The following is a 27537-nucleotide window of genomic DNA, read 5'->3' as shown; positions in this document are numbered from 1 at the left end:
TATGAAAGTAGACTTTCGTAGCCGACAGTGCACCAGGGAGAGTGGTAACTCAATCCCGAGGTCTTTTTTTCAGATAAGTCAGGTCTTTGGTTGCCTGGAGATAGACCTTTTTGCCTGCAGGAGAAACAGGAAGGTGAAATGGTATTTCTCCTTTGGCGCGGGAACAGGGATCCGAAAGCCTGGACGCGTTAGCACTAGTATGGGATTTCGAGCTGGCATTCGCCTCCCCCCCCCCCCGCTTCTGATCCCACGGGTACTCCAGAAGCTCACATGATCCGGTTGCAGACTGATCTTGCTGGCCCCATGGTGGCCAAGAAGGGCTTAGTTCGCCACCTTGAAGAGGTGGGCCGTGGCTCCCCCGCAGCGTCTCCCAGTCAGGAGTGTTCTTCTCCTACAGGGGCCAACTCTACACACTGATCTGGAGTTTTTTCGGCTTGGCTCTTGAAAGGGAGATTCTTAAAATAAAGGGGTGTTTGGAGAGAGTAATAGACACTCTCCTCCTCAGTAGACACCAAGTCACCAGAAAAATATATGTCAAGGTTTGGAGGGTTTTTTCCACAAGACGTTTTCCTTCCCATGGTCCCAGTGATCCTGGATTTTCTCCAAGCAGGGGTGGATAAAGGTATAGCACTAAGTACCCTAAAAGTGCAGGTGGCAGCCCTGTCGGTCTTTCTGGATCAAAGGCTTGCATCAAAGCCCCTGGTTAAGAGATTTCTGGTGGCCAGGGAGAGAGTGACCTCAGTTAAGTTACATGATTTTCCAGCTTGGAATCTGTCCTTAGTATTAGAGGCTTTGACAAGCCACCATTTGAGCCAGTGGCACAGATTTCAGTTAAAAAGTAAACCTTAAAAGTTAGCCTTCCTGTTAGCCAACACAACGGCAAGAAGGGTAGGCGACCTTCAGAGCTGGTCAATCAAGGAACCCTTCCTGGTGGTGGTAGAGGACAGTGTTGTGCTTAGACAAGATCTTCTGTATTTAGCCAAAGTGGCCTCAAGATTTCACGGGAGATTGTCCTACCATCCTTTTGTCAAAACCCTGGGAATGAAGGGGCAAAGCGTGTTCATTTTTTAGATGTCAGAGGGTGTTTGCTGACATATTTAAATAGAGTAAGTGACTTCAGGAAGTCAAGTCACCTTCTAATTTTGTTTAGCGGTCCAAGGAAGGGACAGCAGACATCTAAGCCAACAATAGCTAGATGGATTAGACAAGCCATCTCCTTAGTTTATGAGCAATTAGCAGTTTCAGTACCCTTTCACCTGAAGGCTCATTCTACTAGAGCGCTAGCGGCCTCTTGGGCGGAAAGGGCCAGAGTCTCGATTGAACAGATCTGCCGAGCAGCCACATGGTCAAGCCAGGACATTGAGACACTACCGGGTACAGTTTTCCCCCCAGGACCTGGCATTTGGCATTAAAGTATTACAGGCAGTAGTCCCGCCCTAAGGTAGGCCTAAGTTCCTTGCTTATCGTCTCAGGTGTGCCGTCCTGGAAGATGACTAGAGAAAAGTACCAGTTACACTTACCAGTAATGTTGTTTCTGGGAAATCTTCCAGGATGGCAGGCCTACTTCCCACCTGTGCCTGGTGTTGGTTATTTCAAGACAGATTGCGTTTCATGCACCAGGGTGCGGGGATACGCTTATATAACTCTCCTCCACTCCTGTGGAGGGAAGGGCGGGGAATTTAAACTCTGTCAATTGCTGATTTGTATTTCTTGTCAGGTGAAGCTAGTCATCACTCAGGTGTACCGTCCTGTAAGATTTCACAGAAACACTGTTACCAGTAAGTGTAACTGGTGCTATTCACTTTGTCTTAATGGGGTACTGAGTGTAAATTAATGCGAAAGAAAAAGGAGTGTAAACAACTGTAGTATCAGACTGCAACATAACAAAATTGAAAAAAGTGAAGAGTGTCTGAATACTTTATGAATGCACCGTATAAACCGGTTTTATGCCCCCCAGATCACTCTTACTTGCATGTAGATGTTCCCGCTTTAAAGCAGGTTTAGTCACATTTACATTTGTCTACACACATTTAAAGTGTCTAATCAGATCCTGGATGCAGAGTACTCTATTTTCTCCAAATCAGCTAAACTGACCTCACCTAAACGCGGGTAAACTACAGAGTGAATTACATCAATAAAAACACATTTGTATGTATTTAGAAATGTCCTTTAACTGCAGATTCATAAAGGAGAAATTGCACGCCGATGACATCTCAACTCAGTAATTTTTTTTATTCATCCATAAAAGCAACATAGTTCATGCCTGCAAAATGACCACCCCAATTTGACATGTTAAACTGTTATGGGCTTAGTCATAGAGTTGGAAAGATCTGATGAAGTAAATACCATGATCAATTCAATATTCTGGTGAAATAATTAAGCAAACTCAAGCTACAACAGACGCTAAAGATACAAAAGATATCTCTTAAAGAGACCGTACTGCTTGCAGCACATGAAATATAAATAGGAATGCATGCAGTACAATACATGTAGCATAATAAATACATTGACATACTAAATCTTTCCAAATCCTTTATGTTCCTCTAAGAATCTTCTAATTTACTAAGTCAAGTGATGTCATCGATGTTCACATTCTCCTTTTCTGTATCTTCACAATGTAAGGACAGGCTCCTCAGACCTGCCCCTGTGTGATTTGCAGTTGTGAAGCCTGCATGGCCCATTGCATATAAATGCAGGTTTAATACTGCCAGTGTGAATGAGGCTTTATGTAAGCTAATTGGACAGCCTTTTGCAAAAGCATGGGCATTAATAAGGCGTTGCCCTCCTCCCCTCCCTTTGAGAACATAAGTCTTCACTCTTCCAAGATAGATTCTTGCAAGATTTTGAGTATGCCTGTGGGAATTTGAGCATCTGTGAGGCAATATACTAAAGATGGAGCAGAATACCTGGCTCTCAGTCCGTATTCCAATTTATCATAAAGGTTAATAGGGTTGAGGATAGGGCTCTGTGCAGGGTACTTGAGTTTTCTCCACACCCAACTGGCCACACCATGTTTTCATGGAGCTGGCTTTGTGTAAAAAGGAATTGAGGGTGAGAATAATTAACAATGTCCTGTCCAATCAGTTAAGCAAGATGGTACATTGGCTGTCATACAAATTGACAGATGTTCCTTGGTTTGATGTTACACGACAGCTGAATACTGCAAGGACAGCCCCCTTTTCTTGTTGGTAAGGGTGTTGTCGACAGAAATGTCTTGACCAATTAAGTGTCTGAGGAGTGGCCTCGGGATACAGTGCTGTATTTAGAGTTCGTGCTGCCCTAAGCAACACAAAAATTGCACCCCCCCCCCCACACACACACCCTGACACCAACACCCCCCCACACCCGCAAGAGCCTTCCACTACTACCACCCCCCCTTACAGTGGCAACCTCCCCCCCACCCCGCGAGAGAGAAGACACTCGCCTTCACAGCTTCAGACATCCTTGGGAACAAACTAGGCAAATGCCTTGTTTGCCTTGTGGTAAATATACCCCTGTCGGGATGTCACTATACCGATATTAATATCTTCAAATATGTGCAGGTTGCATTCTGGAAACTGGTAGATTATTGTTCTGCTTTTAATTTTGAGTCCAGGGATACCAAACACAGGGTCTCTCGGATGGGCCTGTTACCTAGGAGATAGGAGACGGCTATCTCACCTTCTGTATACTTATAGCTTGGTATGATTGTATGTTGATGTATGATTTCTATTTGTTCACTATAATCTTCTCTATTCCAATATATACTTAACATTAATGTGTCTTGGTCCTGTCTGATTTTATAAATTGTGTGTACATTTTTTTAAATTGTTAGTTAGGAGGGGATCTTGGAAAGGTCGCGTCAAGCCTGACTGGCTTTACAATATCCATTAGCCCTGATTAAGACATTTTACTGCATGTTGTGTGTTCCATTCTTAATAGGTTTTATTGCCCAACAAACCATGGGTGACAGAACTGAAGAATTCTGTGACTGTTTTACGATGGGTCAGGGGAAACTGATAAATCTGTAGATGTTTGTAGTTAGCAGAAATTAACAGATATCCTGCCAGAACCTCAATTAGATATTTACAGCTTTGGTAAAGGCCTATGTACTGGTCACTGTTGTCCCCAAGTTGAGAAAGCAGACACTTTGAAGTGTGACTAAGTTAAAAGATTATGGAGGTACACTCCCTGCTGCTGCACTGTGTACTATTCCACCAAATCAATTTGCAGTGCTGTCATTTTCTATAAAGTGCAATGCAATATGGCTGCCTGGAGGTGTTCTTTACACAGATGGTGTACAGAACGCTCCCTTAAAGTTTCATTTCCTGCTTGTGTGATTGGCTTACTGATTTTCCCAGAAGTCTGCACTAAGATACAAACATACATATTTACCAGCACACCATGATCCCGATATGATTCGTCACATGCCTGACAAAGGGGTCCTGTGCGGCTCCGAAACGTTGCACTTTTCTTTGTAATGTGATCTCTTTAGAATAAAAACCTTTTTGGACTATATTGAGATCTGTGGTGTGCTAACAAATATGTATGTTTGCCTATGATGATTCCAGTCCCAGCTGGTAGTCGCTACAGCATCCTCTCTTGATGAGCCATACTTCCAGCAATGTGTGCGAAGGGAATGTAGTTATAGCCTGCACTAAGATGCAAGACAGATTTTTGGCATCCCCTGCGTAAAAAATGATCATTTTCGGTGAGATTCTCCCTATAGGAAATCACATCTAAGGGGATGCAGACCCTGCGGTTTTCCTCATTAGAGCCCTGCAGGTGCAGCAGCTGATTGCTAATTATAAAACCACTCCCATACAGATTCACAGGACACAGACAAACATCTACTTCTTCAGAATGACAAAAGGTAGGAATCTGCAACAAAGCTTGTTAAAATCTCTGCAATATACATAGATCATCAAGAGGGGAATGTTTTTGTCTCAACAAAAGTAAAGTTACTCTTTAAATAAATCTATCAGGAAAATAAATGGGCCTCTGGTAATCTGATGAGCTTGACATGAATTAAAAAGAGGGAAAATATCCAGGCTCCAGTTGTGATCCATCCCACCTGGGTAACTTCTACTTGTTGATTTATACAAATGTTTTGTCCTTACAGTCTGTACTTATATTCAGGTTACCATGCCCCATTGGATTTGTACCCAGAGTTCCATCGCATTGCCAAAGACCCAACTATCCACACTGTTCCAGAGGGCAAAAGTGTGAATGTGTGTGTTGGAAAGGAATGGTACAGATTCCCCAGCAACTTCCTTCTTCCAGATAAGTATGTGTTAGTGCATTAACAGGTATTCTACTAGCAACATATCATCTTTTCTTAATGATAGAACTAGCAGATAAGGTCAGCCCTCAAAGTGTGTGTTTCATTATAGTTCTGAAAAACCAAAGCTTGCCATGTGATGTGTTTGTCCAGCACATCGGCACTGCGACCTTCTTACTGAACACCAGTGGCTGTGTCCTATCACAGAGCAAGCCCTAACAATCTTGTCCCCCATTTTGACCACCCTCACATTGCTATAACTGGTTGAAGTGTAATCCTAGTTTTCTTTTTAGTTCATGGACGTTTATAAGGAAATATCTCCAAACATGTTGCTTGTGTTGCTAGAACTCATTATGTTTATTACCAGACTGTGACATCCACTTAGCAGGTAAAAAAAACTACACTATGGAGAAGTTTTAACCACTTACTTGGGTACTTTTACCCCCTTCCTGCTCAGGCCAATTTTCAGCTTTCAGCGCTGTTGTACTTTGAATGACAATTGTGCGGTCATGCAACACTGGGCCAAACTAAATTTTTACCATTTTTTTTTTAGACAAATAAGCTGTCTTTTGGTTGTATTTAATCACCACTAAGGTTTTTATTTTTTGCTAAACAAACCAAAAAAAACCCAAAAATGTTGAAAAAAAGTTTTTCTTAGTTTCTGTTAAAGTTTTGTAAATTATTTTTCTCCACTGATGTGTGTTGACGAGGTTGCACTAATTGGGCACTGATAGGCTGCACTGATGGGCGCTAGCAACCAGCACTGAGGAGGAGTTGGCAGCCAGCACTGAGGAGGCACTGATAAAAAGCACCGATGGGCACTATTAGCTGCACTGATGGGGATATACTGATCAGTCCCCTGATGATCAGTGTAGATATTCCCTCTGAGAAATGCCACTTACCAGCTCTACTCTCCTCACGCGTTGTCAGGAGAGGGCTGCCGATAACTGTCATTTCAATTTACTTTGTGATCAGCTGTGATTGGACACAGCTGATCACATGGTAAAAGGCAACTCTGATTGGCCCTTTACTTGGACATGGGATCAGCTGAGGGGGCGGGCGGGGGCTGTTGTTCTGGGACAATGTCCATGGACGCCGTCCCAGAACTAGCCGACCGCACTGTTACCGTCTTTTTGCTATAGCGCGGTCAGCTGGCCATGCAGAAATAATATTTTGTATTAAAATTTGAATTTTTTGAAACATCGATTTTCTAAGCATTAATAAAAAAAATGTTGTAGTTTAAAGCGGGTCTCCACCCAAAAGGAGAAGCTCTGCTTGTTTTCACCCTCCTCCCCTCCACTGCCACATTTGGCACTTTTTGGGGGAGATAAATGTTTTTATATTAAAAGTCAGCAGCCACACTCTTTGCAGCTGCTACATTTTACTTTTTTTGGGAGCCTGGAACTCATCTTTAAGTGCTGCTGCATTGTTCACAAGCTGACCATGATGTCTTGATCATCTTTCAATCAGAATAAGACCCAACGTTCTTCATGTCTGTTTGCAGACCTGAGTCAGAACCCATTTCTATTTCTGACTGCAAGTAGAAAACTTTGACGTCTGCACTGACAAACTAGTTATTTTTTAAACCTAAAAAAGTAGCTTTAATTTGAAAATTTTTCCATATATTCAGATTTATGCATATTTGGCGCTTAATTAGCTGTTGATGAATTTCACATTCTGCTTTAATTTTACCTATATAATGCCACTTCTAGTATATTTAGTATATTACAAACATTTGCTTTGTGCTTTGACAGCAATGAAGTACACCTTACTTACACATGAGGAATTCTGCTAATGTACGGCCAGCTTTAGGCTGCATTCTCACTGGTGTTTAGCCATGCTGACAGTCCCAGCAGCGAAAATCTGCTTATTCCTACCACTGGGATTGACAGCCGTGTGAGGATAGACGCTGAGTCTGTACAATGCAATGACAAGCTGTCTTTGGCCACAGCTATTCGTTATTGTTCGCACAACCAGCGATTACCTGCACAAAGCATATGACCAGCCACAATCACCACAGGTAATCACTGGGTGTTTGAACAGTCACAAATAGCTGTGGCCACTGACAGCCTATCGATGCACAGGCTTCCCACACACAGCTGTCAATCCCACCTGCAGGAACCAGTAGATGTTTCTGCAGGGATACGCAGTGTGGATAATTGCCCCTATGACTGCAGCCTTAGTCTGAAATTACTACACAAGACCTTCAATCCTTATCTCTCTCCTGTTTTATATTGCATGCATGTCTTCTGCAGTTGGCAACTCCAGTTCATTGAATCAGAATTCAGGGGACAGCTACCTAAACCATATACTAAGGGCCGACGAGCAACCAGAATAGTTCCCAAGGACATGAATGATCAAAATCTGGAAGAGACATCGAGATATGTAAGTAAACTGCAAATTTTTTGTGTTTTGGTTAATTTTTATTAATGGCCTGATTTGTTTAATAAAAGCAGATGTAGAATTCCAAGTCAAAGTACAATGGGGAAATAATTATTTGATCCTCTGCAGATTTTGTATGTTTGCACACTTCTAAAGAAATTAACGGTCTATCATTTGTATCATAGGTGTATTTTAAATGATAGAGACAGAATATCAACCAAAAATCCAGAAAAAACACATGATGCAAATGTTATAATTTGAGTTGCAGTTCAGTGAGTAAAATAAGTATTTGATCCCAACCAACCAACCAACAACAATTCTGGCTCCCACACATTAGCTATGTGCTCATGTGGTGCACAGATTAGTCCTGTCAGTTTTAAGAAGGTGCTCCTAATGACAACTCATGTGTATAAAAGACACCTGTCCACAGAATCTTTCTTCCATTCAAACCTCGCCATCATGGGCAAGAGCAAAGAGTTGTCAAGGGACAAGACTGTAGACCTGCACAAGGCTGGAATGGACTACAAGACCATCAGCAAAAAAGCTTGGTAAGAAGGAGACAACTGTTAGAGCGATTATTTGCAAATGGAAGAAATACAAAATAACTATCAATCACCCTCGGTCTGGAGGTCCATGCAATATTTTGCCACATGGGGTAAGGATGATCTTGAGAAAAGTGAGGGAACAGCCCAGAACTTTACAGGAGGAGCTTGAAAATTAACTCAAGGCAGTTGGGACCACAGTCACAAAACAACCATTGGTAACATAATATGCCACCATGGATTGAAATCCTTCAGCACTCGCAAGGTCGCCTTTCTCAAGAAGGCACATGTACAGGCCAATCTGAGGTTTGCCAATGAACATCTAAATGATTCAGAGAAGGATTGGTAGAGTGTTCTGTTCAGATGAGACCAAAATTGAGATCTTTGCCATTAACTTGACTCACCGTGTTTGGAGGAAGAAAAATGCTGACTATGACTCTAAAAACACCATCCCTACAGTCAAGCACAGAGGTTGAAACATTTTGCTTGTGGCTGTTTCTCTGCTAAAGATACAGGCTGATTTTGCCACACTGAGGAGGCTCCAATGGATGGGGCAATGTATTGTACAATCTTGGATGAGAACCTTCTTCCCTCAGCCATAACACTGAAGATGGGTCTTCGAGCATGACAATGGCCCAAAACATACTTCCAAGGCAACAAAGGAGTGACTCAAGAAGAAGCACATTAAGGTTATGGAGTGGCATAGCCATAACCTTAATCCTATAGAAAATTTATGGAGGGAGCTGAAACTTCAAGTTGCCAAGCGACAGCAAAGAAACCTTAAGGATTTAGAAAAGATTTGTAAGGAAGAATGGACCAAAATCCCTCAATGAAAATGTCTTACATCTGTGCTTGCCAACAAAGGTCTCTCCACCAAGAACAAAGTCATGGTTTGCTTGGGGATCAAATACGTATTTTACTTACTGAACTGCAACTCAATTTATAACATTTGTATAATTTTCTGGATTTTTGATTGATATTCTGTCTCTATCACTTAAAATACACCTGTGATAAAAATTATAGACCCTTCACTTCTTTGTAAGTGGGCAAACTTACAAAATCTGCAGCTGATCAAATAATTATTTTCCCCACTGTATGTAAATTGTATGCAGCTGAAAAAATGTTTGAAATAGGCACTCCCTAGGGATACTTTCATTGTGCCATCCGCTGTGACTACAAATATTTCTGGCAGCTCAGTTATATACTTATCAACTTACATAAGTGTAGTCTACATGATGAAATGTTCATTGTTTAAATGTTTACCTATAAACTAATAAAGTAACAATAAACTCTGGTTTAAAAAAAATATTCGGCTATGTACAGTATTCCTAATTGAAAAATTATCTTCTATTACTTTCTACCACCTCCAAATGTCCAAATTCCCTTTGTCTGTTATTGTGATCCAACTTCCTGTGTGAGGGTGGCTTCATTCATTCTCTGAGTTCCCACTGTATGTAGGAACGTATCTACCCTGCTAGTGCTCGCTCCCAACTGCAACTAATATGCACTGCTCATTCCAACAGAAATATGTGGGAAAAGGAGAAGTTCGGGAGTTCCCAGAGGGATTTACAAGGTGGCAAAAAAAAATTTAATAAAAAAAGTATTTTTTTTACCAATCCCCCTATAGGTCTGCATGCGTTGAATGTGTATTGCAGGGTTTTGCATTATACATAAATGTCTAAACGTTCTGTTCATACTATAAAAAAAATGGTATACTCTTTCAGCGATTTGTTAAAATCTTGTTCAGCCTTGTCTTCCAAAATATCCAGGTTAATTTGTTGTGACGTTGGTAACTTTTTTAGCTTAAGTGCTGCTGCGTTCACATGCTGAGCATGATTTCTTGATAATCTGTCAGTCTTCAATCAGAATAAGACCCAACATTCTGCATGTCTATTTGCAGACCTGAGTCAGAAGCCATTTCTATTTCTGACTGCACGCAGCAAGTAGCAAACATTGACGTCATCACACCATGAGCACCGTCTGCACTAACACACTGGTTATTTTTATAAACATGAAAAAGTAGCTTTAATTTGAACATTTTTCCGTATATATACAGATTTATGAATATTTAGGGATTAATTAGCTGTTGGTAGATTTCATATTATATTTTAAGTTTACTTACATAACGCCACTTCCAATATATTGCAGACATTTGCATTGTTCACCTGTGAATCTTTATTGCACATGAGAAACTTCATAGTGCTTTAGTGTAAGAAATGTATTATGTCACCCATTTTCATTGTTTTGGGTCCTTGATAGACATCTCACTCTCCCTGTTATTATTTATTTAGTGGTCAGATCTCTACCTGTGCTGGGAACTCAGCCTGCTCTCCTGCAATGATCAGAGTTGTGCTGACACACCCTCCTCTGTATAGGCTTTCACTGGGAAGATCAGTGTACTGCTGGTTCTCCTCCCCCAGCTCTCTTAGTTACTTATACAGCTGAGCACAGAGGGTATGTGATTGTTTCGAAAAATGTACGAAAAATATATGTTTGGGGTTTTTTACATATCTACAGTTGTGTTCAAATTAATAGCAGTCAGACATCACTAACCTGATCAATCACTGTTTTTGGTAGAAATGATATTTCTACATGGCAAATAATTTACTAGCAGGTGTAGTAGAGTAATAGAAATCCAACAGACCCAACAGTCATGACATGCATGCTGCTGATTCTGTGTAATTGAATCACTAATTGAAAGGGGCATGTTCAAAATAATAGCAGTGTGGAGTTCTATTAGTGAGGTCATTCATTCTTTGAAAAACAGGTGGCAATTATTGCCCTTATTTAAGGAAGGAAGGCAGCAAATGTTGTACATGCTGGTTACAGTACATTTCTCTCTGAAATTCTGAAGAAAATTGGTAATCCCAGACATTGTTCAGAAGAACAGCGTACCTAGATTAAAAAGGTGATGGGAGAGGGGAAAACATATAAAGAAGTGCAGAAAATGATAAGCTGCTCAGCTAAAATGATCAAAATGCTTTAAAATGGCGAACAAAAACTGAAAGACGCGGAAGAAAGCGAAAAACTACCATTCGAATGGAAAGAAGAATAGCTAAAATGGCAAGGACTCAGCCAACAATCAGCTCCAGGAAGATCAAAGAAGGTGTAAAGTTCCCTGTGAGTACTGTTACAATTAGAAGACGCCTATGTGAAGCCAAGCTATCTGCAAGAAGCCCCCGCAAAGCCCCACTGTTGAAAAAAAGACATGTGCTGAAGAGGTTGCAATCTGCCAAAGAGCACATTGACTGGCCTAAAGAGAAATGGCGCAACATTTTGTGGACTGATGAAAGTAAGATTGTTCTTTTTGGGTCTAGTGGCCGGAGACAGTTTGTCAGATGACCCCCAAACACTGAATTCAAGCCACAGTACACTGTGAAGACAGTGAAGCATGGTTGCGCATGCATCATGATATGGGGATGTTTCTCATACTACGGAGTTGGGCCTATTTATCGCATACCAGGGATCATGGATCAGTTTGAATACATCAGAATACTTGAAGAGGTCATGCTGCCTTATGCTGAAGAGGAAATGCCCTTGAAATGGGTGTTCCAACAAGACAACGACCCCAAACACGCCAGTAAACGTGCAACATCTTGGTTCCAGACCAACAAGATTGACGTTATGGAGTGGCCAGCCCAATCCCCGGATCCTAATCCAATAGAAAACTTGTGGGGTGACATCAAAAATGCAGTTTCTGAGGCAAAACCAAGAAATAGAGATGAACTGTGGAATGTAGTCCAATCATCCTGGGCTGGAATACCTGTTCACAGGTGCCAGAAGTTGGTTGACTCCATGCAACACAGATGTACAGCAGTTCTCAGAAACAGTGCTTATACAAGTAAATATTAATTGATTCAAAGGAAAGAAAAATCTTCAAACATTTTTCAGTTTATATAGTGAATGTTTGCGTTTGTAAAGAAGAATACAAACACTGCTATTTTTTTGAACAGTCTAATATTCACTTTTCTTCAATTTTTTTTTAGAGGAACAACATAAATTTGATATATTTTTCTTCATGTTTTGATTTGGAATAGAATGTGTAGTGTTCCCAATGCATTTGTGTGTATGGAAATAAAAGCTATTAGAAGGATTTTGAGCTTTATTCGCTTTTTTCAACACACTGCTATTATTTTGAACACAACTGTATATGCAAATGTTTTGTCTTTCATTTCTGTTTTAAACTGAATGGGCTGTTTTTAGGGATGCACCAATACCAGCTTTTTGAGAACGCATATGAGTACTAACACTTTTTATCAAGTACTCACCGATACCAATTACTAATATCTATTATTTTTTTTGTGCAGAGCAATTTGAGCCCACAAAAATGAATGCGCTCAAATTGTACTGCAAAGAATCGCATGTGATCTGAACAGAAATGTGGTGCAATTCCTGTCCGAATCACAGCTCCTGTGTCAACCTAGGCTGAAGTCACTATGACGAGCCTGAGTTCACACAGGAGCGGTGTGAGAAGTTGCATGTGATTCTTTGCAGTGCAATTTGAGCCCATTCACGGTTTTTGAGCCCATTCACGGTTTTTGGCATCGGCGCATTTACAAATTTTTAGTATCGGCGCAACCCTAGTTGTTTTACAAGATTAGGATGTACATTCACTTTAACTAATGATTTTTGTGTGCTTATCACTTTGTTTGGGGTATAACTTTTTTTCTTGATCTGTATTATTTTTATGTCGTTCTTTGTTGTTATATTGCTAAAGTGGAAAAAAAAATTATAAAAAGTATATAACATGTAATAGTTAAACCCTGAAATTAGAGGTCCTGACGTGTTCAATTAGATGTTTCCATGTTGAAGAGTGGACTTTATGAAAGTCTCAGATAGGTCATAGAAATGCAGATTTCTCACTTATAGTGACAGATGGCGAGGCATTTACCTATCCCCTCTTGCTTAACTAGATTGCCAGGAGCCACTGCAGTCTTCTCTCTGATCAGCAGATGTTTGGATGCTGCAAAGCCACACTGAAAGTTTCATTCTATTGGATTCACACGTATGCATTTTTTCCCTGATGTGTTTTCCATTGAAACAAATGGAAATGCATCCAAGTGATGTTTCTTTTATTAGCCATAAAATCTTAATGATTATTGTAGGAATAGAAGGGGAAATCTTATCAGACCGCCAGCAAGTACTGGTCTTACACAAACGCTATCTGACCTCTTGTATATACTGGGTCGGAAAAAGTCTGTTATAAGTTTGCAGATGTGTATACTGTTATAGCTGGCTGCTTACTTGTGAGCATGGGGAATATTTTTGTTATGCTACTTTGTATTGCATGTTAACGAGCGTCATAATGCACATCAACATGCATTGACATGCATAATGATTTGTTTACGTGTGTCATGCCATGACGCACATCCTGACACATACATTGAGATTTGTTTTGATGCATTTCTATTGATTTCAGTGGAAAAACATAAAGGAAAAAGGAAAATGATACGATTTCCTTAAAGAAAGTATTGAAGCCAGAGACCAGACAACTAGTACTTTCAGGGGGTCAGTAATGGCCACCTACAAGTACACAGTTGATATACTTGTATATTGCCCTTCATGACAATGCAAAATTAAATCTGTTCTCCATGTTCAGCATCATTGCCATCTCCAACCCCCCACCACCACCAACATATAATACCTCCCCATAAGCCAGATACATGACATACTTGTGCTGCTGCTTCTTGTCCCCTGCAGTCTTGCAATGAGTACTTCAGTTCTAGTAGAGAGGATGTTGCCTATTCCAGTAATATAAATCAACTATTGAACTAAGCCCTAATTGTAAATCATCATCTTTGGCAAATAACAAATCTATAAACTACTACTACTGTTCCAGTAGTATGTGCATCTCAATTGTCTGCCCTCCCCCAGCCACGCAGGAACAGATAGGGAGCAATATTTATCCTTAACCCTGGTTCACACTTGTGTGGGCTGTGCAGCCCGCATTTGCACGGACACGGAAGCCTATTCATTTGAATGGGACGCCATATCTATGTTTTTTGCAAAATAATGGTGCATGTACCATTTTAAAAAAGTGGCTGCAGGTAAATCGCAGTGGTTTCCCTGTGGTTCCCACACCTGCGAATGTGTTACGTTTTGATATGCGCATCTTATAAGAGTACCCCGATTTGGTTGCGGGTGCTGGAACAGATGTGATTCCCGAAACCATCCCGCACAGTGTGAATCGGGGCTTAAAAAGTTTAGTGCTTCGATAGCAGTTTTAGGGCTCGTTCACACCATGGTGCTGAGATGTCGATTTTTCTGCATGCATTCTGCAAGGGCACACACAAAAAAAATTGTTCTCTGTGCATCACTGGTATCGTGACTTTTTTCTGCACCGGAATTTGCACATGTATAAAACTCATTGAAGGTTGCATGAAAACTGATGTAAACTAATGTCTGCAAGTGGAATCTGTGCATCAGTTTCTATCAGTTGTTTTTTTGCACGTATGGTGTGAACAAGGCAATGAACTATACATGCACTTCACTTACACGTGTGTATATGCATCGTGTATACATTTACTTTCCATCCACTGAACACAAAAGATCTGTTTTGAATGGACCAACCTTCTAAGCCACAGAAAAAGATGTTTATCATTGATTGGAATCTTGTCAGTTAAAATTGCATGTTAGCTGATCTGAAATTGTGAAATAGAAAGTGTTGCTGAGCACATAATAGGTTAATACTGAGTATATATAGATTTTACATCCCCACTACTTTTCTTTGCCAACCACTGACTTAGTTAATTGTAGTATGTTGTAACAAGAAGTATGGCTAATGAGACTTAAATAAGCTCACTGGTGGGGACAAAAGAAGAATGAAGTACCAATCTGGGTTTTTGGCCAGCAGTCACAGTTTATAAACCAGGCTTTGTCTTTCCTCAGCTCTCTTCCCCATTGTCAGGGTAATAGCGTTGCTTGTGTCCCATCTTCCAATAGCCCAGTTTCCCAAAGGGTGGGTAGAACTCAGGCAGAAGTGTTACTTGTAACCATCCTATTCAGGGCATGTCTTGTGAGGGGAGAACGTATCTCCACACGTTGCCATCAGCAGCACATTCAGGAGAAATCAGCACGGGCTGTAAGTCTGAAAAGCTCGTCAGCTCTATTGTCAAAGGCTATTAGAGGAATGGTATAGATTGAATCAACGGGTAAGGAGTGAGGGGAGTAATAATAATGTGCGCATTTTGGCTGGAGATGTGCTGTGGGAATGCTACTGAACACATTTCTTCAGCAGGTCGGAAATTCTGCATATATTATTAACTATTTGGTGCACTTTCAAGCTGAGTTGGAAAGTCTGGGCTCTTCCATTATCCAAGTAGATTAGTTTCTGTGTTTTAAGATAACAATAAAGGAAGAATGAAGATGTGGAGGAAATGCAATATGAAAGTGAACTTCCAACCCAAATTTTTAACAATTGTTTTAGAAAGGCTGCCTGTGTGTTAGAACCTCTGTCAGACCTATGTCTGCGGGGAGTATATTCCAGCCCTGAGATGTACAGTATAGCTATTGTGACTGGATAAAAGCTCTTTGGGGTGCTGATATCAATATGTATGTAATATATATATATATATATATATATATATATATAATGGGTAGCCTAGCGAGCACACTTCAAAGCGGCTAAATGCACAAAAAGGAACCACAAAACCTTTCTATAATGAGCAAATGGAAAATAAAGTGCAGCGCTAAGATGAAATTGTGACAGTAAAATCAAAATCTTATGCAAGAATAACTGAAAAATATGAAGTCCAATGTGGGGAACTAAATAGGTGATCAGTCCAAAGAGATGTATGAAGACTTTAGTCAGTATGAGCACTACTCCAGCATCCCGATGTGAAAGTATGGAAAGATTGCCCACTCACTGGAAGCGCAATCTTAATGCGCATATAGAGATCCTCAGCTGGCCGGAGGTCCTATGCAGGTACTGCCTGGTACTATGATGATTCTCAAGTGGTCCTTCAGTTTGGGTGGCAGGTAACAGGAATACTGGTCTGGTCTTAGGACTTGCTTCCTAGGCCTGGACAGGTCATCTGGAATACTGGGCTGAGGTGTGGAAGCTCAGTGCAATGCAATAAAGATATAGGTGCTCATAGTGTAGTATTCCAAATGATTTATTAAGCATGAATTAGTAATGTATCAAATGCAAGCCTAAATGAATAAAATGAATGCACAAGGTGACTGTGAGTAGTGGTAGCATGAATAGCTTAATAGACTAACCAGTGTGAACCATAAGGTTTGCCGCCGGACCTCCTGATGCGGCAGCGTGACCTCAAGGCGTGCAAGGGCTCCTCCTAGACGCATTTCGTGTAGACACGTCTGCTGTAGGGGTGATGCCTGCAGGACGTCACTCTGTTCTATATATAGGGTAATTGCGCGCACAGTCACGCGGGCGCCATATTGCCAAAGTTCGGCTCACTGCGCGGGCGCCATATTCTTGTAGATTTTAGATATGACAGACGCGCATAGGATTGAGCATGCATGAGTGTTCCGGGCGCCATTTTGTAGGTTGGAAAACACAGAGATCCGCACTTAAATGCACAAGTGCGCATTCGCCATTTTCTTGATGATTAAATCGCAGGCGGGGAGGTGCTTATCCAGCCAGTGATCGCATAAAGGATAAAAGTGCGGGGATGGACAAAAACTATATTTTGGGAGATCAATACAATTGCCAAATGCTATAAAAAGTGTACAATACACCAAAAGATGTGCAATTTATATATATATATAAAAAAAGGCATGAGAACACTTAAAAAGCGCCGTACATTACTGCGCAGGTATTGAGGTCGCCATTTTACTGGTGGTCAGATCAAGGCAAAAATTATATGGTGAAAAACTGAACACAGATGATGTATACATTAGAAATGCACATAAATCTATTTGTTAAATGACATGAGGATCATAAAATTATAAAATTGGAAGGGGTATAATGTGTCCGCAATCAATGAAATAATGTCCTTAATCCGCAGTAAAAGGTTAGATTAATATATATAAAAAGATACATTATACAAGTAAATATCTTATAAAAGTATAGTGAGGTAATATCACATAGAATATAAAATATGTAAAAATATATCAATATTTATAAAATGTGAAATATATACACCGCGTTCCAAATTATTATGCAAATTCTATTTAAGTGTCACAAAGATGAAATATTTTGTTTTTCAGTTTAACTCATGGATGGCATTGTGTGTCAGGGCTCTTTAGATCACTGAAACCAATCTCAGACACACATGATAATTAGATTGGCCGGTGAGCCCAATTTAAGGAAAAACTACTAAAGGAGGGTGTTCCACATTATTAAGCAGAGCACCATTTTCAAGCAATATGGGGAAGAAAAAGGATCTCTCTGCTGCCGAAAAGAGTGAAATAGTTTAATGTCTTGGACGAGGTATGAAAACATTAGATATTTCACGAAAACTTAAGCGTGATCATCGCACTATTAAGAGATTTGTGGCTGATTCAGAGCACAGACGAGTTCGTGCAGATAAAGCACATTGAGGAAGATTTCTGCCAGATCCATGCATCGGATCAAGAGAGCAGCTGCTAAAATACCATTATATAGCAGCAAACGGATATTTGAAGCTGCTGGTGCCTCTGGAGTCCCACGGACATGAAGGTGTAGAGTCCTCCAGAGTCTTGCAACTGTGCATAAACCTTCTATTCGGCCACCAATAACCAATGCTCGCAAGCAGAAACGGCTGCATTGGGCAGAAAAATACACGAAGACTAATTTTCAAACAGTCCTGTTCACTGATGAGTGCCGTGCAACCCTGGATGGTCCAGATGGATGGAGTAGTGGATGGTTGGTGGACGGCCACCCTGTTCCAATAAGGCTGCGATGTCAACAAGGCGGTGGTGGAGTCATGTTTTGGGCCGGAATAATGGAAACAGAGCTGGTCAACCCCTTTAGGGTCCCCGAAGGTGTAAAGATGACCTCTGCAAAGCGTGTGAAGTTTATGACTGACCACTTTCTTCCCTGGTACAGAAGGAAGAACAATGCTTTCCGTAATAAAATCATCTTCATGCATGACAATGCACCATCTCATGCTGCAAAGAATACCTCTGAATCAATGGTTGTTATGGGGATAAAAGGAGAGAAAGTCATGGTGTGGCCTCCATCCTCCCCTGACCTCAATCCTATTGAGAACCTTTGGAGCATCCTCAAGCAAAAGATCTATGAGGGTGGGAGGCAGTTTACATCCAAACAGCAGCTCTGGGAGGCTATTCTGACATCTTGCAAACAAATTCAAGCAGAAACTGTCCAAAAACTCACAAGTTCAATGGATGCAAGACTTGTGAAGCTGCTATTAAATAAGGGGTCCTATGTTACAATGTAACGTGACCTGTTAAAATGTTTAAAAAGTTAAAATGTTGTTAAAAGTTTGATTGAAATAGCTTTCAATTTCAGTAAATATGCTGCAAACACAACAAATGACAATTTTCATTTCTTTACACCCTATAAAGTGTTTTGAAACTTACTGTGCGTAATAATTTGGAACAGTGCATTGGAAGTTTTTTATGTTTAAAAAAAATACTGTTATTAGGAGGTTTGTTCAATAAAATTTGAATTGTACTCTTAATAGTTGATAACATGAGAATTATGCTGACTATTTACATCAATTATTTAGGTAAATGAGAAAAATATCATTTGCATAATCATTTGGAACACGGTGTAGTAAGATAGGTAAAACCTTATGTTAGCACTAACTGTACGTGTTACGTAGAATATTCATATTAACAAACAGGCAGGTATGAGGAAGAATGAAGATGATAAATCTCAGCTGTTTTCAATGAAACAATTGAAACAATATGTAATGTATCTGTAGATTTCTCTTCACTTCCTATCCAATAAACTGGGTCTAACCCTTCCTACTCTGCCCCAAAACATTAAAAAATGTTGCTTGGCATTGTATTTTAGGTTTCTAAACCATTTTGGAGTCTTTGCTGGGATACCTGACACTAGAAGCTGAGCATTTAAAGTGATACTAAACTCACACTGTTTAATTTACATTTTCCCTTCTGTTTCTGTATGTGGACGATTGCACTGTAATTATTTTAATTTAAAGAAAAATTTAAGTACCTCTTTCCTAATCAATATACAGCCATCACATGACCAAGCTCTTTCCCAGCCTGTCTGCAGGGAAACATAAGCAGGAGGAGCTTCTAGTCCTGCTTAGTTCTGCTGCTGGTCACCTGATCAAAATAAAAAAACAGCCTTTGGATTACAGAGTAAAAATAAATAATACCAATAATCGGTTTTAAATTGTCATACATATATATTTGAAATAAAATCTTTATTACTCTTTGGCAAAAACCTGGTGTGGGTGGATTTCTGCCAGTCACAGGCTGTGTCACGCCCCTCCAGCCTGTGTCTTAGAATAAGAGGGAGGTAAAGTCTCCATCAATCTACATGTAATATCCTTGTGTTCAGCTTGTTAGTGGGCATAGAGGAGGAGGGAGTGGGCTGTTCTTTATTCCTGTGTGTATGCCCACATATGTGACTTTATAGTCACATGAGCTGCTCAGATTTGATCGGGAGGAAATGCTCACTGCAAATGAAGCATGTGCAGAGCTGCCAAAAATTGGGGAAATGGACAGAAGGGGGAGATCAGCAGGATCAACCAGGCTTTTTGCAAAATACAGAAAATGAATCTCATCGTGATTATGAACAGCATGTAATACACCATTTATTGATAGTTTTTTATGATGTGGGTTTAGTGACACTTTGAGCATATCTCAAGCCCCAATTTTATTGTTTATTTTTTTTGCTTTGCCCCAAAGGTAGATTTTCCTTCATTTCCTGTACCAGAGACACAATAGAAAATGAGAGGAAATATATCCAAAGTAAGCCGAAATCCCCTGTTGGATAACTGCCTTGGGAACATGTATCCCCATTGCAAGGTTCTAAAACTTCCCCTCGAACACCACAAATAGAAACATGTTTTTTAAAAACGCCCCTTGAATCATATTTTAATTGGATGTCGACAGAACTCGTATTTCAGCGTAAATCCAGCCACTGCCAGCTTAGGGCAGCTCATAGCAACTAATGAATCTGAAATCTGACCATTACTACCCTGAAAGGATAGAAGGGGCATGGGGGGAGCTTCTTTAATCTGAAAATAAAATGTTTGCACCTATCCATTAATGCCTTGAAGCATTTTTGAATAGCATAGTTTATTTAATTTACCTTCTCCTAGACTGTCATTTTTCCTCTTTTCCTATTTTTAAAGATTTACATTCATAGCCTCGATCCCCTCATGTTTTGCATTGTATTGGTATTGTTCTGTCACATGTTCTGTCCCCCTTTGTAATGTACAGCGCTGAGCGAACTATTGGCGCTTTATAAATACTGTATAATAATAATAATAGCTACTACACATGGCAACATGTATACTATTTTATTTGAATGACTGCAGTTAGTCTAATAATGTCCTAATCTTGGTTGTAATAGAGGTTTTGGCTGTGTCTACACCCGTACATTGTAGAAAGGTGTGTTGCTCAAAAGCAAAATGATGGCTGAGCGGGACTCTTGTTAGTCCGGGTAGGTGTGATATGACGTCCTTCCCGGACCACGCCTCATGCGTGCCCGTGGGGCTGCGCTGTTGCGAGATCAGTCACCGGCTGTGTACCTCGGACACAGCCGATGACAGATCTGTGTACTGGCCCATTGCCAGTACCATGTGACCTGCTGTGACTAATCACAGCAGGTCACGTATGAGTGCTGCCAGCATTGTTGAAGGGGAGGGGGGTCAGCCTGTCAGTACTCAGACCATAAGCCGCACACTGCATCAAATTGGTTTGCATGGCTGTTGTCCCAGAAGGAAGCCTCTTCTAAAGATGATGCTCAAGAAAGCCCGCAAACAGTTTGCTGAAGACAAGCAGACTAAGAACATGGATTACTGGAACCATGTCCTGTGGTCTGATAAGACCAAGATTATTATTATTATTATTATACAGGATTTATATAGCGCCAACAGTTTGCTCAGCGCTTTACAATATAATGGGAGACAATACAGCAACAATACAGTTCAATACAAGAGGGTTAGGATGGCTCCTTGGAGCTTACAATCTAGGAGGGAGGGACTAGTGGTACAAAAGGTAGTAACTGTGGGGGATGGAATGGTAGGAGGAGTAGAAGATTCCATTATTAGCTGAGGGCAGGATAGGCATCCCTGAAGAGATAGGTTTTCAGAGATCTCCTAAAAGTGAGCAGAGTAGGAGATAGTCTGATAAATTGGGGTAGAGAGTTCCAGAGGATGGGGGAAGCTCTGGAGAAGTCCTGGAGACAAGCATGGGAGGAGGAGAAAAGGGAGCTAGAGAGCAGGAGGTCGTGCGAGGAGCGGAGAATATGGTTTGGGTGATATTTGGAGACAAGATTGGTGATGTAGTTTGGGGCAGAGTTATAAAAGGCTTTAAATAATTTAAGATAAACTGATTTGGTTCAGATGGTGTCAAGCGTGTGTGACGGCAACTAGGTGAGGAGTACAAAGACAAGTGTGTCTTGCCCTACAGTCAAGCATGGTGGTGGGAGTGTCATGGTCTGGGGCTGCATGAGTGCTGCCGCCACTGGGAAGCTACAGTTCATTGGGCGGGCAGCACAGTGGCTAAATGGTTAGCACTTCCGCCTGGCAGTACTAGGGTCGTTGGTTCAAATCCCAGCCATGGCGCCACCTGCCTGGAGTTTGCATGTTCTCCTTGTGCCTGTGTGGGTTTCCTCCGGGTACTCCGGTTTCCTCCTACACTCCAATGACATGCTGGTAGGTTAATTGGATCCTGTCTAAATTGGCCCTAATATGTGTATGAATGTAAGTTAGGGACCTTAGATTGTACAACCCTTGAGGGTTAGGGACTGATGTGAATGTACAATATATATGTGTAAAGCGCTGCGTAAATTGACGGCGCTATATAAGTACCTGAAATAAATAAATAAATTGAAGGAACCATGAATGCCAACATGCACTATGACATACTGAAGCAGAACATGATCCCCTCCCTTCGGAGACTGAGCCACAGGGCAGTATTCCAACATAACGACCCTAAACACACCTCCAAGATGACCATTGCCTTGCTAAAGAAGCCGAGGGTAAAGGTGATGGACTGGCCAAGTATGTCTCCAGACCTAAACCCTATTGAGCATCTGTGGGGCATCCTCAAACGGAAGGTGGATGAGCGCAAGGTCTCTAACATCCACCAGCTCCGTGATGTCCTCATAGAGGAGTGGAAGAGGACTCCAATGGCAACCTGTGAAGCTCTGGTGAACGCCATGCCCAAGAGGGTTAAGGCAGTGCTGAAAAATAATGGTATCCACACAAAATATTGACACTGGACCCAATTTGGACATTTTGCACTTAGGGGTGTACTCACTTTTGTTGCCAGCGGTTTAGACATTAATGGCTGTGTGTTGAGTTATTTTGAGGGGACAGCAGATTTACACTGTTATACAAGCTGTACACTCACTACTTTACATTGTAACAAAGTGTAATTTCTTTAGTGTTGTCACATGAAAAGATATAATAAAATATTTACAAAAATGTGTGGGGTGTACTCACTTCTGTGAGATACTGTACCTTCATGTTACTGTGAGGAAAAGTATAGGGGGACTGCAAAGGTCAGCATGTTCAGCTGGGGAGAGAGGCATTTGTTGTACCTAATGTTTTGCCCTACGTGGACCAAGCACAGGTTTACTTTAGAGTGGAACTAAACTCAACAATTTCCCAAAAGTAAGCTCATTAGAAAGGTTATTAAAAAGGCCTTGTTTACGTGTCTTGATTACTTACATGCCCTGTGCAGGCAGTGTTTTTTACAGCAGCAGGAGGCACTGGTGTTCTATGCATTCCGGTGCCGCTAGTCCCATAGATGTCTATTAGGAAACGTGGTTACACAGACACATCCGCTGCATTTCAATATGAAATCTGTGTGGGTCCCAGAACCCACCCTGGATACATTTGGTGTCATGCATCTGCACCCTCACAGATATCACATTGGGACACTGCGGCTGTGTCTATGCAGCCATGTGTCCCAATAGACATCTATGGGGATGCATGGAACAACTGTGCATCCCTGTGCCGGCAAAACATGACCCTGCATGGGAGAGGAAGTGATTGGCAATGTGAACAAGGCCCAAATGTTATGAATCCTCGATCAAACATGCTGGTGTTTTCTGTAGTGTATTAATTTATATTCTGTCTACTAGAGCATGTGCAGTGCATGGTACAATCCACAGATCCCTCTGATAACTCTCACAGTTGCCAGTGTACTTATGGCAGCTAGTCTTTCAAGTTTTCAAATGACTGGTGTCATAGCTGGTCATGTGTGCAGCACCATGGCAACTGCAGAAATAAAAACTAAACTTGACTCCATCATCAGCAGATAGGAGGGTTTTGTTCTACATTAAAGGTTAAGTTCACCTTTTAAAAAAAAATAAATGCACATTTTTTTTCAGGTAAAAAAATGTGCAATTACTATTTTATTTTTTTCAGGAGCCTGCAAAGCATTGCACCAGCGTTCAGCCGATCACTAGTGCCATGCAGGACTTCTGTAGACTGTGAGTGTAATCTGTCTGCCCAAACATTGTAGGGGCAGGCTGTTTCACACTCGCAGGAAGAATCAATGAACTGCCACAGCGCTCAACAGATTCATAAACTACAAGCTGACAGCCACAAAGGTTGATTCATTCACAGAACTCTGCTCTTTTCAAAAAGTAACGGCTAGTTCAGGGAACTTTTAGCCTGTACTGCTGTCACACATAGGGCTCAGATTGCTGATCCGCTGCAGGAGGCTGGATGGGTGGAACATATAGCGTTCCCAAATGTGAACTTAACCTTTATGCTTGGTTCACACTATTTGAGTTTGCTTGGGTACAGCAGCCCATTAATTTCACCCATGCCTGCATTTACCACAAATAAAGGGTGCATTCACCTTTCTAAAAATGCAGCACAGAGAAATCGCATCTCCTTTTTGACCATGCAGTGTCCCTGAGGTTCCCACACCCACAAATGCGCTGTGGGCTGAGTGGGCTCAGAATGAATGGCAGCCCCACGCGCCTCGTAAGAGCAGCATGATTCGGGTGTGGGAATAGATGAGATCCCTGCACCCACAACCAGCCCTCAGCCTGCAGGCTAGTGCGAACCTAGCCTAAATGCTGGCCATGCCAACAGATTGCCAAGGGATTCCTCCATCCACTTACAGAGGTTGATGGAGGAATCCCCCGTGCCAGGACATTGTATGCTGACAACAGATCCCACTGCTGGAAGAATAGACTGATTAGTAGCTGAAACTGCTGATTAAGAAGTTTTTTTAAATTTTCCAGAAGTTGATTAAATGGTCAAATCTTGTCAAATATGGACAACTACACACTGGTCAAAATTTGGCTGGTCCCTGCTGAACTGGTTAAATTTCATCCAGTGTATAGCCAGCTTTTGCAGTGCCTGCACTTCTCGGAATTATAATAATAAATTTGGCAAACAGCAAGATGTGCAAGATTCCATAGCAACTCATCAGAGTTCATATGTCACTGGGTCAACATGATACATAAAATGATTCAGTTGTGTTCAAATAATGTCAATGAACCAATCTTGGTCTTTTAAATGGTACATTCTACCTGTAGATGTATATACTCTCTAATATTGAATGTCTTGGTAAATACAATAAAATGGTGGGATATTGTGTATGACTGCGGTTTTAAAGGTATCGCTGACCATCTTAAAAACTGAGTTCCAGTGAAAATGAAAAAAAAAATTAGTCAGCAGCTACAAAAACTGACTTTTAAAAAAAACTGACTTTACCTGTCCCTCAATCCCGCGGTGTCCCCTGGAATCCTGGAGGCATTGTAGACAAGCGGAGGAGCAGTAATGTATGTGCCGCCCTTATTAGCAAGTAAAGAGGAATTTATGGACATTTATTTAATGCAGGTACTTATATAGCGCCGTTAGTTTACGCAGTGCTTTCTATATATATATTGTACGTTCACATCAGTCCCTAACTCTCAAGGGGTGTACAATCTAAGGTCCCTAACTCACATTCATACATACACATACTAGGGACAATTTAGACAGGAGCCAATTAACCTACCAGCATGTCTTTGGAGTGTGGGAGGAAACCGGAGTACCTGGAGGAAACCCACGCAGGCACAGGGAGAACATGCAAACTCCAGGCAGGTGGTGCCGTGGTTGGGATTCGAACCAACCCTAGTACTGCCAGGCGGAAGTGCTAACCATTTAGCCACTGTGCTGCCCACATAAGACCATTTAATACTCCCTGAACATGAAGTCCAGTGGGACTGGAAGAAAAATGGAGTGAAAGGTCTTGTTGTTTCATACACTGTGGGCTTGATGTCCTTAGTTGATACAGTTCACATATATCCCACATTTGTGATATCTATGGCTGCACACATGCTTCATTTCGATGCTGCTCAATCTATTCCTACACTTTAGTCCATGACTGCATAGGACAATAGTGGTCTTCATTTTTTGCAATACTTCTTATAGGAAATTTGTGTGGAGTCTTTGATCCCACATGAGATATAACCATTTATTGGATGAATTTTCCAACATGAACTGCCACACTGCTCCACACAGACTCTGGCCATTGAATTGAGCATCCTTTCTTAAGCACAGACTTTTTTTTATTTTTTGCTTTATTCCAGTGCCTTTGAGTCTCTTTTTGGATTATTGGGCCCCTAGAGTCCCTAGATTAACACATGGGGGTCATTTTGAATGATGATTTATATTACAAAAGCAGCGTGTTGCTGCATCATGAAAACCCATGTGTGAACCTACATGCGTCTGGACGTAATCATTTTTTGTTTGTCTTGTCTGTTTTGTTTATTCATGTTCTTTGCTTGCAGTATAGACAGTGGAAGCTGTTTGTGTCCACGCTGGTGTTTTTCATTATTACTCGATAATAAAATCATTGTAGTATTTTTTTGTGGTACTTTAGCCTAGTGAATATTTGTCACCAATGGTAACCACTTTGCCTACTCTCTGGGCGGATTTTTTTTTTTTTCTAATATTTTTTGGTTACTGTAACAACGCTCAAATTGTAAGCGGAAATGTGCTGGTATGTGCATTTGCACTACTATCAACCTCAAACATTACCTTTTTGAGCAATGCATACTTAGCCTGGGTTCACACAGCAGCACACATGTGAATCCATACAGGAACCGCACTGCATTCATGTTCAATTCACATGCGATTCTGTACAGTCCGATTTGAGCCCATTTATTTTGAATGGCCACAAATTGCACTGCATCGCATCAAAGAAGTACTGGCACCTTTTTTGGAACCGCACCACAGCTAAATATGTGGTCGCTTTGTACCATGTGATCTGATGTGGGCAAACCACACTGCAATTGCAGTGGGTTTGGGGTGTCATTAACTTTATACTGACACCCTTAGAGGATTGCAAACACAGTGCGATGCAATGCGGTGCGGGAAATGTACCCCTTACTTTAATTTTTTCCATCCCCTCTTATCTTTTATGCTGGGTTGTCAATCATACTCACATCCACAGTGAATCCAGAATTGATCTGTTATAATCCACTGTTACAAACCTGGTGACTCCACACTGCCGTCATCTTTTCTACATCATTGTAACATGGTTATCTCTTCTGGGTTCTTGCTTTAAGTTCTCTGAGTGACTAAAACATCTGTAATGGTTTGCTATAGCACAACTTCAGTATATAGTAAGTACTGAGTTTAATAACATTGCTCGGTACTTTATTAATTGCTAAATGTGTAACCCAGAGGCTTGGAATATGTTGAAATGCAAATGATTATTTTGTATTTCCACTTGATAAGGTTGCTTCAAGTTGCCAGAGCTATTAATGAGAGCCAGCCGAAGCCAGAAAGCTTTAGCATCCGCAAAAAAGGATGGCAACTTGGCCCCTAAATTGAATGTAATTGCTTATACACAGCATGCAGCTTCTCCTTTTGTGCTTGTCTTAGCTTTGTACAGCTGAGTAATTCTAAGCATGTGATTTATTTCTTCTCGGCTCTGCAAGAGACATATTTGTGGAGAAGATAATATCCCTGGCTGGAAGTGGCCTCTATGACGTCAATCCCAATGTGTTTTGTTGTGCCCTGGAGAAGCGCCCCATTTGCACACACTGCTTGGCTTTATCAACATTTGGTACAGGGATGCAGTACTGGATCCTGTGGCAATGTACAGGATAGAATAAAACATGTTTTAAACATGCTCATTGGAAAGCTTGTAGTTTTATGCATTCTAGAAAATATGTTTCAAGGAGCACATGAAAATGCATAAATCTTCTTATGAGAGTCCTGCTTGGAATTGCTTTATGTGCATTTTTATACATTCCTAGGAAGAAAGCGTGAATAAAATATGAGT

At 41.1% G+C, this 27537-nt stretch overlaps 1 protein-coding gene across 3 annotated transcripts in view; it reads left to right on the top strand.

Annotated features, from left to right (window-relative positions):
• The window catches only part of ALG9 (ALG9 alpha-1,2-mannosyltransferase), a 221752-nt gene that overhangs the window by 146281 nt on the left and 47934 nt on the right, over positions 1 to 27537 (top strand). For all 3 annotated transcript variants that reach the window (XM_089670179.1, XM_089670180.1, XM_089670178.1), the window contains exons 12-13: positions 5119 to 5266; positions 7516 to 7645. In XM_089670179.1, the coding sequence (XP_089526305.1) occupies positions 5119 to 5266; positions 7516 to 7645 (278 nt within the window). The remainder of the gene's footprint in view (positions 1 to 5118; positions 5267 to 7515; positions 7646 to 27537) is intronic.

Source organism: Staurois parvus, unplaced genomic scaffold (genome assembly GCF_062004578.1).
Source record: "Staurois parvus isolate SC_StPar_1 unplaced genomic scaffold, SC_StPar_1.0 ptg000087l, whole genome shotgun sequence".
NCBI lineage: Eukaryota > Metazoa > Chordata > Amphibia > Anura > Ranidae > Staurois > Staurois parvus.
The sequence above is the reverse complement of the archived record's forward strand: the minus strand, read 5'-3'. Positions and strand labels throughout refer to the sequence as shown.